The sequence below is a fragment of the Camelus bactrianus genome, chromosome 7 (genome assembly GCF_048773025.1).
Source record: "Camelus bactrianus isolate YW-2024 breed Bactrian camel chromosome 7, ASM4877302v1, whole genome shotgun sequence".
NCBI lineage: Eukaryota > Metazoa > Chordata > Mammalia > Artiodactyla > Camelidae > Camelus > Camelus bactrianus.
This window is the reverse complement of record NC_133545.1, coordinates 83,964,957-83,977,925: the sequence shown is the minus strand read 5'-3', so window position 1 is coordinate 83,977,925 and position 12,969 is coordinate 83,964,957. Positions and strand designations below refer to the sequence as shown.

At 50.0% G+C, this 12,969-nt stretch overlaps 1 protein-coding gene across 6 annotated transcripts in view; it reads right to left on the bottom strand.

Moving 5' to 3' along the window:
- CCM2 (CCM2 scaffold protein) overlaps window positions 1–12,969 on the bottom strand; it is a 56,039-nt gene that overhangs the window by 4,291 nt on the left and 38,779 nt on the right. For all 6 annotated transcript variants that reach the window (XM_074367754.1, XM_074367757.1, XM_074367756.1 and 3 more), the window contains 4 exons: window positions 6,369–6,452; window positions 5,677–5,860; window positions 2,072–2,208; window positions 1,096–1,231 (listed from right to left, as the gene is read on the bottom strand). In XM_074367754.1, coding sequence (XP_074223855.1) covers window positions 1,096–1,231; window positions 2,072–2,208; window positions 5,677–5,860; window positions 6,369–6,452 — 541 coding nt within the window. The remainder of the gene's footprint in view (window positions 1–1,095; window positions 1,232–2,071; window positions 2,209–5,676; window positions 5,861–6,368; window positions 6,453–12,969) is intronic.

Sequence of the window (12,969 nt, the reverse complement as noted above, 5' to 3'; positions counted from 1 at the left end):
CACCCGCGCAGAGAGGAGGCTGGCAGGGAGGAAGCCCGCTCAGGGAGGCCCTGATCATGAACACCCTGTGTTTACTTCGTGCAAACTCATTCAACTGTATACTTACGTTTTATGTATTTTTTAGTAAAAAAGTTTATTAAAAAAAAATACTGGAAATTTTAATGCACAGGGGCCAAAGCAATCACAGCAAAGCTGAATGTTTGAAAACAGCTCAGTAAACCACCTGCTGCCCACTGGGGAAGCCGCAATGTCCCCACCTGCACGTGAGGACAGACTGCCGGCTCTGCTGGGCTGTCTCTGTGGGGCCGTGAGCGGCTCCAGCATGAGCAGCAAGACAAGGAGGAGGAGGAGGTGGGAGAACCAGCCCTGAGATAAGGCCTTCCTCAAAGAGCCCCCCAAGCTTCACAAACATGCAAAGGGTTCTGTGCTGTTTGCCGAGATGTGCGAACCGCTGGGGAAGGGTGCAGGGCTGGGGCTATCTCCACAGAAAGACCAGAGGCTTTCTTTCTGCACCGGAGGCTACAGCTGTGCTGTCTCCAGCATCTTTCTTCCTGCCCCTCTGACTTACAGAAGCCACAAATCCTCGATCAAGTACATCTCTGAAAGACAGGTGCCTTCGGTGTTTAGAAGATTCAGCTAGAGCAGGCTATGCAGAAACGAAGTGTCATGTGTGCACTAACGGATTCCTGAGAATGCTCCCAGGGCCCCCGGCAGGAGCACAGCCTCCGGGGCTCCTTCTTATCCTTCCTGCCGCCCCCTGTCCCCGGGCAGCCTTCGTCTGAGTTAGGCGAAGTGACTTTAGCTACATGTGGTGCCAGAAAAAGTGCTCCCGGCCCCCAGAGTTATGCAGGAAGCCACCAGGGGCTTGAAAGGGGAGGGGAGGGGTGTCTGCCTTGACTAAACCCACGGATTAACATGAACAATGAAGTCTGGGAACAAAGGCCGTTGGCTCAAACCTCCCAGGACGGTGACAACAGTGTCACCACACAACAGAGTTACCCAGGGTGGGGTTCTGGGAGGACGCAGGCTCCCAATTCGCAGCAAAGCCCTGGTGGGGAAGGGGAGGCGGGGCCGCCCGCCCCCTTGCTCACGTACCACTGTGAAGGGACAGGTGGTGGGTGGGTGTCGAGGCCCCGTCAAATATGGCTCTGTCCAGGAAGTCGATGGTGGACTCCGTGTACACAATCTGGAAGACTTGGCCGAGCAGGGAGCACAGCTCTTCCGCAGCAACCTGCCAACAGAGGACCAGGCTGAGCCTTCCTGGGCAGCTTCGCAGGCATCTGCCACCTCAGATGCCGAACAAACACCCAGACTCGGTGCCCTCTGCCCCCTACTGGCCCAAGGGGCCGCAAGGAAAGCAGCCCACACCCCAGAGGCTCTCCAGACCCCTCCCCACAGTCCTGGCCGGCCAACGCCCTCCTACCTCTCCCGCCCCAGCCTGGGGAAGGGCAGGGAGGGAAGAGCGTCTGTGCCAGGTCACAAGGACAGCATTCCTAACACTGCAAAATGGCTTCACACGTATGCTAGTCAATCAGGGTCCCATCTGGGGCAGCTATGCCCCCGGGACACGGGGCAATACCTAGAGGGGCTTCCAGTGGGGACAGGCCGGGCAGGCTGCTCCATGAGGAAGAACTACCCAGCTGAAAGGTGGGCAGAGCTGGGGGGGGGATGCTGATCAGAAGCTACCTAAGGTGGGGTGTCCCTACTCTGCTCTTACAGATGCAGAAACTAAACAGAAGGGGATCAAGGGGCCCCCAAAGGCTGGCGGCTCTTGGGTAGCTAATGGGGGGCCCTCAACCCTAACTTACCACTCCCAAGAATCTTCCCGCAGGGCACAGCTTGGGGTGCAGACGACTGCCCCCATCAGCGTGGGGGACGGAGGGGGAGCCCACCAAGAGAAGAAAGAACCAGCAGGGAGGCATCAGACTCTGGGACTCAGCGGGACTTGGGGTGGGGCCTGGTCAGGCTGTGGGCGGGGCTAGGTCAGGGTAAGGTCGGGCTGGGTGGGCTCTGGGCAGGGCCCTGGCCAGGTGTGGGCGGGGCCTGGGCCCCAGTTCCCAACCCCACTCACCTTGCTCTCTGCGGCCAGGATCACCAGGCAGCACGCCTCCACAGGCCCTACTCCGCTCTCCGACAGGGAGCCCGTGGTCAGGCCTCTGGAACTTTCTGCACACACACTCTGGCTGGGGGAGATGCCGGGGTCCTGGGCTGAGAAGTCAACACCACGGCAGGTTAGGGCAGGTGTGGGAGCTCAAGAGCAGGCTGTGGGCAGCCCCTACCCGACAGGTGGGGAAAGGCCTGAGCCAGGGACACCGCCTCCCCCACCTTCTCTAAACAAGCGAAGGAACAGGTAAGCGAGCTGTCACCATCACGCTCCCGACACTGCCCCCTCAAAACCATCACCTCACATGACCTTCTAGCATTTCTGCCAAAGAGAGTGCGAGCAGCTTAGGCCGAGATGTGAAATCACTGGCATTCAGCTGTTTTTGATCTATACAAAGGACGGTACTCAGAGGGTCCCAGTCCCGGGGTTAATATACAATCCTGACAGAAGACGGGGAAATCGAGGCATAGGGGGCAAAGGGCCAGGCCCAAGGGTGTGTGAGAGGCAGAGTCTGGGCCAGGATCTCGCCGTGACAGCCCCCGCCTGTGTTGCTAACACACGACACGCTGCCTGCCTCCTCAGACGCGAGGTCTCATGGGATGCAAGGGTGGGTTCCGACACACCTGAGGCAGGAACGAGGTGGGGGGGGGGGTACCTAGGGTGCCTGGGGAGCGTCTGCAGGAATACTGCTCCAGACACATCAGCTCAGACAGACCTGGGAGCAGGAACTGGAAGTGAAGGCTCGAGTTCCCCTGGAGCCAGTCCACCCCAGGAGTAGGAACACCCAAGCTCAGTCAGGGCCGAGAGACAGGAGCCCGGCCAGTAACGGCCAGACCCGGGGCTGATGGCCCTGCCAGGGCAAGGCTGGCAGCAGCCGGCAGCCTGGCACCCTGTGTGGAGGCTGAGCTCCGCAAATCCCACGGTTAGACCTGGGACTGCACTGTCCCACACAGTCACGGGCCCCAGGCACTGAGCCGTGCCTGAAGTGTAAACTACACACGGGGTCTCGGAGTTAGTGCTAAGACGCACGTGTGACGTCTCAGTCACTGTACAGTGACTCTGCTGATATGACGTCTGATACAGAGAACTAAGTGAAATGTACTAGCAACACTGATTTCACTTGTTCCCTTTTCCTTTTTTTTTTTAACACGACTACTAGAACATTTCAGGTAGCTTTGCAGCTCGCACGCATGGCTGTTCTCAAGGAAGCAGACGTGTGGCTCCAGTGCCAAGCACAGCGAGTGTGCACTGTTTCTAAATAGCCCACTTCCAATCCCCCAGCAGCATCCAGCCAGAGTCACGGACTGTTCCCACAAGTCTCAGTTCAGGTCCACTGTCCACTCTCCTAGGTCCACAGAAACATCCATCAATGAGATGTCCCTCTGCATCCTGGCACGAATGGACACCTGGTCACCCGCCCTCGAAGCCATGCCTGCCTCATGGAACCTCCTGCAGCCAGACCTGACCCCAACCTCCACTCCCTCCCCACGTTGTCTCAAACGTCAGCGAACCCCGGGCCAGGAGAGGCATACAGATGTGCCTGCATGCAGCTGGTACTACATAAGTGTTAGCTACCACTGTCAGCGCCTGCGTTGAGGATGGCTGCGTTCCGTATCCCACACACAGCATGCTTGATGTGCGCAGGAGCCTCGGAGAGATTGGAGACTTCCCTTCAGGGCAATCTGCTAGAAGAGGAAGATGCTCTGGGCCTGGGATTTACCCTCTTCCTCTAACTCGGAAGCTCTCAAAGCCCTGGGTCTTGGTTTTGAATTCTTTTTGGAAAGTTTCTTCTATGGAATGCACGTTCTCTCTTAAATCAGTTGCCCATGTTCCTAGCAATGTGTCCTATGATTAACGCTGGGAAATGTCCTGGAACACAAAGAAACTGAAGGGCCAGCCCCACTCCTGCCGGCCCACACGCCTGCAGGCTCCCCACCAGAAGTGCTCCCCTCCCTGCTTTGTCCCAGAGAGGCCCCAGAACTCAGGCCTCCTGAGGGAACCGTCTGAGGGCAGGAGAATGGCCATTACCAAGGCCTGGGCAGCAGCGGAGGAAGCAGTTACACAGCCAGTTCCTCAACTAGCCAGCCCACCAGCCACCAACTGGGTGACCTGGCCACTCAGCCTACCTGCTCCCAATGACCCCATCCGCAAAGTTGGAGGTAAACAGAATCCTCCTTATAGGTTTACAGTGGAAATTAAGTGAGATCATTCTTGTCACATGCTTTCTACTAGTTTGAGCCGCATTAAACGGTCATCTTTGTAGGTTAAAATGGTTAAATGCTGGCAGATTTGTGTTCAAGCTAAAATCATGTCTGTCATTAAACAGTCGCTGCTCACTGAACAATGAAGGGAAATGAGGAACAAGCAGAGCACAGAGGGGACCTCGCTCAGAAGTGCAGAGCTGGGGGGGAGGGGGATGTGAGTGTGTGGTACCCGAGCGTGTGTGTGCACGCGTGAGCATGACTGTGTTGTGTAACTCTGGGTTTGTATGTGTTTGGGGGTACATGAAGCAGAGGGGCTGCAGTAACTCCGGCAGCAACCTTCACAAACCACTCCAGTCACCGTGTGAGGGAACCCGCGGTGTCCCCATCAGATTCATGGGCCCTTGAATCCGACTTTGCTGGAGCTCAAGGAGTCAGTCACGAGAGAGCTCACCAGGGCCCTGGCTCTTCAAAAGCCCTCGGATTCCCCCATGAACTACCGACCTTAAGCAGAAATACAACTTTCCCTCTGCACCGTCTGAAGTACAGTGTGTGGCCCAGGCAGATCCACCTGGCCACCCTCACACGCCACCACTGGCCTTCTGGAGATGAACGGCTGGTCAGCTCAACCCAGCCACCATCGGAGCCCAGGACAGTGTCAGTGCTGCAGCGACAACCTCGGAACCCACACAGGAAGGGCACAGCCTGAGTGAAACCCCAATTTCTCTCCTTGTTTCTCAGTGACTGATGCCAGGGCACCTGCCAGGCAGCTCGTCCGGGGGTGCCCGGTCAGGCGGCACTGCGCCTCGTCACCAGGTGAGGGGTGGGCTGGGCGAAGGGAGCTGACAGTGGGTTTAAGGTTCTTTCTGATTCTCCTACGAGGACACGCTCAGAATGTCTTGCACACCGGGAGCTCCCTTCCTTGATGGTCTGGTCTCATCTTTGCACCCCAGCCACAGGAAGGCTGCGTGGCCAAAGGCAGGGCCCAAATGTTCGCTGGCTGAACTGAGGCCCCACCCACAGCCCCTGGTGCCGCCTGCTCCCAGGGGTCTGCCACGCCTGGGTGCCACAGGCCTCTCCAGCCCCCCGGTGGGCTGTGCCGAGCAGATCGCAGGCCCACAAGGCTCAGAGTGACAGTGACTGAGCTCAGCACCTGTTCCTCATGGCCTCCTGGGTCACTGTCCTTTACTGGCCGGGCTGACCTCAGGGACAGGAGGGCTGGTTCCTGGACACAGTGGGCAGCAGCAGCTGCCCCACTGCTGTGGAAAGTGTCTCCAGAGCTCCATGAAATCCACAGACTCACTCCTCAGGACACAGGCGTCGGGCTGCTTCTGCCAAGGACCCTTCTGACCCTGCCTCCCGGGGCCCTACCTGTCTTCAGGATCACCAGGTGTGAGGCGTCATCCCGCACGTAGGACACGGCGGCGATGTCGTGGATGGGGACCCTGAGGATGGTGTCCTCCCCGTCCCTCCAGGCCAGCTTGACGTTGTAGGCAGACAGGCTGATCACAGCGTCATGCTCCTGGGTCAAGTGTCCGGGGAGCTGGTGGGCTCTCTGGAAGGAACACAGGGCATCAGAAACGCAGGGCCCCAGCCGCGAGCGCCCCCGGGAACCCCGCACACAGCCAGCGCTGACGGGTGAGTGCTGCTCCCCTCGGTGCAGCCATGCTCGCTCCGGGGGCGCTGCTGTGTTCAAACCAGGTCGGGGGCTTCCGTCTGGAACTGCCTTTAGATTCAGACCTCGGGCATGTGATTTGGATATCTCAAAAACTGAATTTTGAAAACAGCCCCAAACCATGAGGAGCCAATCTGGAGAATAAACTTAATGCTCAGATTGAGGAACAGTCTTTATGGCCAAGTGCCAAGTGCACCCTTAACGTGATGAGACTGGGTCATCCCTCACGGCCACGAAGGAAGGCCCAGGGTCAGAGGACCAGGAACTGGTGTCAGGGTACAGGGTCACAGGTCACGTGAGGAGGCGGAGCAGGCGGAGGGTCAGAGGTCAGGGCTGGGAGGCGGAGCAGGCGAAGGGTGGGAGGCTGGAGTCGGGAGAATAGGGTTACCTTTGCATTGTCTATGAAATGCAGGATTTCGGTCCTACTGGAGGGATTCAGGTATCCTGGTATGGACGTTAACTGACCTAAGTACTGAAAGAAAGTGGAGAGAGAGTGCCATGAGAAAGGGAAGACCGGCCAGCAGCATCATGGGCCTGCAGGGGGCGCAGCACGAGCCCGCAGGTCCCGGCCACCAGGCCTGCTGGCCCGCAGCTCTGGCTCGAAGCGGAGGCCCTCCCCGAGGAGGCGTGCTCCAGACTCTTAGAGAGATCTCTCCGGGCTGAAGGGAACACTCCCACACTTCCCACTGCACCGTCGTCACAAGCCCTGCCAAGGACCCCTCAAACCTAGCTTGGTGGAATCCAGACACTAGAAGGACAGGCAAGAGTGGCCTGTGTTTCTGGGTCAGCACTGGAAACGGAAAACAATGGCCCTGTACCATCCTGCTAAAAACAGACGCACCACATCCGAGGGCCAGGCGGCTGCGAGACGAGCGCAGAGAAATGAAGTGACACGAGGCCGCCGGGCACTTGGCTAACCTCCGACGCGGTGCAGCCCCAGCGCCAGCCGGCAGTGCTCACGCCACAGCTCTGCCAATGAACACAGGGTCTGAATGTGTTTTAATGGTTTACTGATTACCTTCCAAGAACAGATCTCTTCCACTCGACATTTCTCAATCTCTCACTAACGCGAATGTTGCAGGCGGCTGTTAAAAAGCGTGACAGGCTTCCTGTCTCCACTCCCGTTCTCACGAGATAAAGGCTACCAAACTGAAAATCACCAAGTCTTCTCAGATCCATCACAGAACGAGGTCACAGGGCAAACTACCGCCCCATAAACTGGAGAGAGCAACGGGGGACAGAGAACCCAGGCCCCAGGAGAAGCCACAGGGGCCAGCGTGGCAGGTGCACCGGGAGGGGAAGTGACCAAGGGCTGGACATGCGTGCAGATGAGCTTGAGACAAAACTCTGGGGGCCAGGCACATGGGCCCCATGCTTATGTGGGTTCCAGTTCAGGAGTCCCACAGGGTTCTCAGGGAAACTAGAGAAAAATCCCCTCTTGTTTCTGGCAAGATATCACTTTAAACTATGACCAGAACTCTGTTATCCTTAACAAGGGCCTTCCTTCAAGGGAAAGTATTTTATCAGGACCTGACCCACGTAGGGGAAGGTAAAAACCCAACTCCAGCCCCCCCCCCCAGCAGCTCTGTCTCTCCTAAGAAAGGAAAACCAGAAGTGAGAAGTGCCTGTGACTTGTCACAGCCCAGGGACACGAGCCCCTGGAGAACAGAGACCTACCAATCATAGGACTAGAGAGCACTTTCTCCCGGCACCCCCACCCCACCTATGGGCTCCTGTACGACAGGAGATGGTGTGTATCAGACCCTACTCAATGGCACAGCCAATAGGAAGCATAGCCTAACCCCTGACCAGATAAATACATAGCCTCACATGAAAGGCCTCTTTACCTCAGCTCCTTTTACCTCAATCACCATGCCTAGCTTTGAACTAAAAATGACAAGGCATGCTAAGAGGCAAAAAAACATTGCTTGCAAAGACAGGGCAAGCATCAGACCCGTATGGCAGAGATGCTGGAATTATCAGACCAGGAAGTTAACACAACCATGATTAACATGCTAAGAGCTCCAACAGAAAAAGTGAACAAGTAGAAGACAAAAGAAACGAAGAAAGAAAGAACAAGAGTAATAAACAGAAAACAACTACAAAAATGGTGATACTGACAAATATTAATCTGACTTTACCAATAATCACTTTAAATACAAATAGTATGAATATACCAAGAAATAAAATTAAGAAATAAAAACTGTCAGACTCGATAAAAAAATTTAAGACTCAATCATATGTTGTGTATAAGAAACCCACTTTAAAGAGGGGTATTACATAACAAAAACAGGGTCATTTCTCTACAACATAGCAATCCTTAACATGTATGCACCTAACAAATGGGCTTTGAAAACACGAGGCAAAAACTGATAGAACCACAGGGAGAAAGAGATGCATCCACTATTACAGCTGGAGACTTCAGCACCCCTCTCTGAGAAATGGCATACTCAGCAGGCAGAAAATGATTAAGGAAAAGGTGAACACCCTCAATCATCTGGCTGTAGTTGACATCTACAGATGACTCCATCCTACAACGGAACACACACTCTTCTCAAGCTCACATGAACATTCACCAAGACAGAGCACATTCAAGGCCACAAAACACATCTTAACAAGTTTAAAAGAACAGAAACCATACTAAGTATGTTCTCAAACCCCAGTGGAATTCCTTGAAAGACACAATCTACTGAAATTCACATAAAGAGAAACTGACAATGTGAACAGGCATATGAGCTATGAAAGAAACTGAATCAGGAATAACCTTCTAAAACAGAAAGCGTCAGGCCCGGACAGGTTCACTCGTGAATTCTACCGAACATTTAAGGAAGAAATTGTACTAATTCTCTATAATCTCTTCCAGAGAGAGAAAACACTTCCTAACCAACTCTAAAAGGCAGCATTACCTTAGTATCAAAACCAAAGCAACCTCAAGAAAGGGAAGACCTGTATATCTGAAATACGTGCAGTTTACTGTACAGGAATCATATCACAATAAAGGTAATTTAAAAAAAACACATAAACATAGATACAAAAGTCCTCAACAAAATATTAGCAAATCAAATCCAATAATGCATAAAAAGAATCATACACCAAAAGCAAGTGGGATTTACCCCAGGTATGCAAAGCTGACTCTATATTCAAAAGTCATTTTCTGTGATCCATCACATTAATAAGCTAGAAAAGAAAAATCACATGATCATACCAACAGGTGCAGATAAAGCATCTGACAACATCCAACACCCATTCATGACAAAAACTCTCAGCAAACTAGAAATGGAGGGGAATTTCTCCAACTTGATAAAGAGCATGTACAAAAAACCTACCGCTAACATCATACTTAATGATAAGAAGTTCTAAGAGTGCCTCAGATCAGGAACAAGGTAAGGATGTCCCCTCTCACTATTGCTTCTCAATAGTGTACTGAAGTCCTAGCTAATACAATTACAAGAAAAGGAACTAAAAGGTACAGGTTGGGAAGGAAGAAATCAAACTGTCTTTGCTCACAGATGCCCTCTCTGACTGGAGAACAAAGTCAGCAGGTCACTCTGAGGATCACCAAATGCAAGAAGGTGAACACAGAGGATAAGTCAGACCCCCTGCTGCGGTGCCAACCACCTGCCCATGTGGAGGAGACTGGCACAGAGAGGACAGGAACTGGCAGAAGCTCACGCAGGGCCCAGTGGCAGAGACAAGCTAAGTCTAGGCACAGTCGGATGAGCATCCTAAACTTCAGAAAAGCTGCTTTCAAAAGCTGTGCAGTGTTGCTGGGTGGTTCCCTGGGAAATGCACACTCATTACAAAAAGTTTTAGACTTCATCCTCTCTAAGGTGCGGGTGAGGGAAAGAGAATAAAACTAAAGTGTATATTAAGTTTCCCCACTCCCCATTGGGCTGGGAATCCCGCCTCTGACAGTTAGAGTAGTTTAAGAATAAATAGGCAATGTATGGAGAGGGAGTATATGGGAAATTTGTATACCTTCCTGTCAATTTTGTTGTAAACATAAAATTGCTTCAAAAAAAAGCCCTAAAAGCAAAGAAAGTCAGGGTAGACATTTTTGGCAAAACTTTGGTTTCAGTTATATACGTGTGTGTGTGTGTGTTGGACTGTGGTGTAAAATGTATTTTTTAGGTCAAAAAAGTTTGCAAGCCACTGTAGTTAAGTTACACTGGCAAATAAAAGCAAAACTTAACCTCCAAAAAAAAAAAAAGAATAAATAAGCAGCACATCTAATTACTGGCTCACACTCAGCCTGTCACAAATGAACGTTCCAGAATGTTTCCACAGATCTGCTGCTAGTGGAGGGCTTTCCATCCTCTTCCTATGTGATTGTGTAAACCAAATGCAGAGCCTTGCTTATATTTATCAGTATTAAATTTAACCTATTCTCATACTTCCTGGTTTCAGAACGTACTACAAAGCTACAAGAGCCAAACAGGGTGGTTCTGGCATAAAGACGACCTACAGAGCAAAGAAATAGAATAGAGAGCTCAGAAATAAACCCTCACATATAGTGTCAGTTGATTTTTGACAAGGGTGCCACGATCATTCAACAAGGAAAGGACAGTCTTTTCAACAAATTGTGCTGGGAAAACAAGATTCCACACAGAAAAGAATGAAGTTGGACTCTTACCTAACACCATATAAAAAATTAACTCAAATGGATGAAACACCTAAATTTAAGACCTAAAAACTGTAAGACTCTTTGAAGAAAACATAGAGGAAGAGCTTCTTGACATTGGATTTGGCAATGATTTATGGGGTATGATACCAAAAGCACAGGCAATAAAAGAAAAAATGGATAAACTGGACTTTCTCAAAATTAAAAACTTTGTACATCCAAGGAGACAATCAACAGAGTGCAAACTCAACCCACCCACTCAGTGGGAGAAAATATTTGCAATCATGTACGTGACAAGGAGTTAATATCCAGCATATATAAAGAATTTACTTCCATAGCTCCGTAACCAAAAAAGCCAAACAATCTTATTTTAAAATAGGCAAAGGACCTAAATAGATTTTTCTTTGTCCAAAGAAGATACACAGATGGCCAACAAGCACATGAAAAGACCCTCAATATCACTAGAAGTCAGGGAGATGCAAATCAAAGCCACAATGAGGTACTACTTCACACCCGTACAGGCGGCTGCTGTCGAAACTGAAAATAACGTATTGGTGACAACATGGAGAAACTGGAACCCTTGTGCGCTGTCAGTGAGAATGCAAAATGGTGCAGTCACTATGGAAAACAGTATGGTCATTCCTTACCATGTTGATCGCCAGGTCACCCAAATCTGGGCGACAGTTGTGTCTCCTCAGGGGCACCCGACCTACATTGGGCAGTCAATGTGTTAAGAAATAGAAGACAGAACTGGGGGGAAGGGTGGAGCTCAGTGGTAGAGTGTGTGCTTAGCATGCTTGAGGTCCTGGGTTCAATCCCCAGTACCTCCATTTAAATAAGAAAAAAGAAAATGAATAAACCCAATTACCTCCCCTCCACCACCAAACCTAAACGGGCAACAGAATATTGAATAATTGTTGAATAACTCAACAAAGGAAAAACAAAAAAAAAGAAGCAGACTGACAGATATAGAGCATAAACTAGTGTTTGGTGGGGGAAGAAAGGAGAAGGGGCAATATAGAGGGTAGGGGAAAAAAAAAAAGAAAAGAAATGAAAGAGAGAATTAGTATATGACCCAGCAATTCCACTCTGGACACGTATGTAAAAGAACTGAAAGCAGACAATAAAACTCTTAGAAGAAAATAGGACAAAAGCTTCACGACACTGGATTTGGCAATGATTTCTTGGATATGACGCCAAAGGCATAGGCATTTACATAAAAGAAAACGTAGACAAACCAGAGTTCATCAAAATTTCCAAATTTTTTACATTAAGAGACACTATCCACATAGAAGAACAGCAACCCACAAAATGAGAGAAAATATTTGCAAGTCATATATCTGATGAGGGATTAATATCCAGAATATACAGATAATTCCTAAAACTCAACAACAAAAAAAAACCCTGATTCCAAAATGGGCAAAGGACCTGAACACACATTTCTCCAAAGAAGATATACAAATGTCCAATGAGCACGTGAAAAGATGCTCAAGATCACTAATTATTAGAGAAATATAATCAAAACTACAATGAAGTATCATCTCACACCCATTAGGGTGGTTAGTTAAAAAAAAAAAAAGAAAGAAAGAAAGAAAATGAGTGTTGACAAGGATGTGGAGAATGGAACGCCTGTGCACTGTTGCTGGGAGTGTAAAATCGTGCAGCTGCTGTGGAAAACAGTACGGAGGCTCCTCAAAAAATTAAAAATAGAACTACCATATGATCCAAAAATTCCACTTCTGGGTATGTATCCCAAAAGAATTGAAAGCAGGGTCTCAAAGAGATATTTGTACACTCATGTTCAGAGCAGCATTTTATTCACAATAACTGCAACATGTGCCCATGCAACCCAAGTGTCCATCAACGGATGAACTGATAAGCAAAATAAGGTCTATCCATACAACAGAATATTGTTCAGCCTTGAAAAGGAAGGAGATTTTGCAAACATTACAACATGGGCGAAACTTGAGAACATTATGCTAAGTGAAATAAGCCAGTTACAAAAAGACTAGTAGCATATGATTCCACTTACATGAGGTTCCTAGAGTAGTCAAATTCATGGAGACAGAAAGCAGAATGATCCTTGCCAGGGGGATGTGCAGAGAAGTTGGGGAGTTTTGGTTTAATAGGTATAGTTTCAGATTTACAAGATGACCAGAGTTATAGTGATGGATGGTGGTGACAGCTGCATGGCAATGTGAATGTATCTAATACCACTGAACTGCACACCTAAAATGTTTATGATGGTAAATTTTATGTTACGTCTATTTTAACACAATTTTAAAGAGAAAAATTGAAAGCAGAGACTCAAACACACATTCGTACACCCATGTTCACAGCAGTGTTATTCACAACGGTCAAAAGGTGG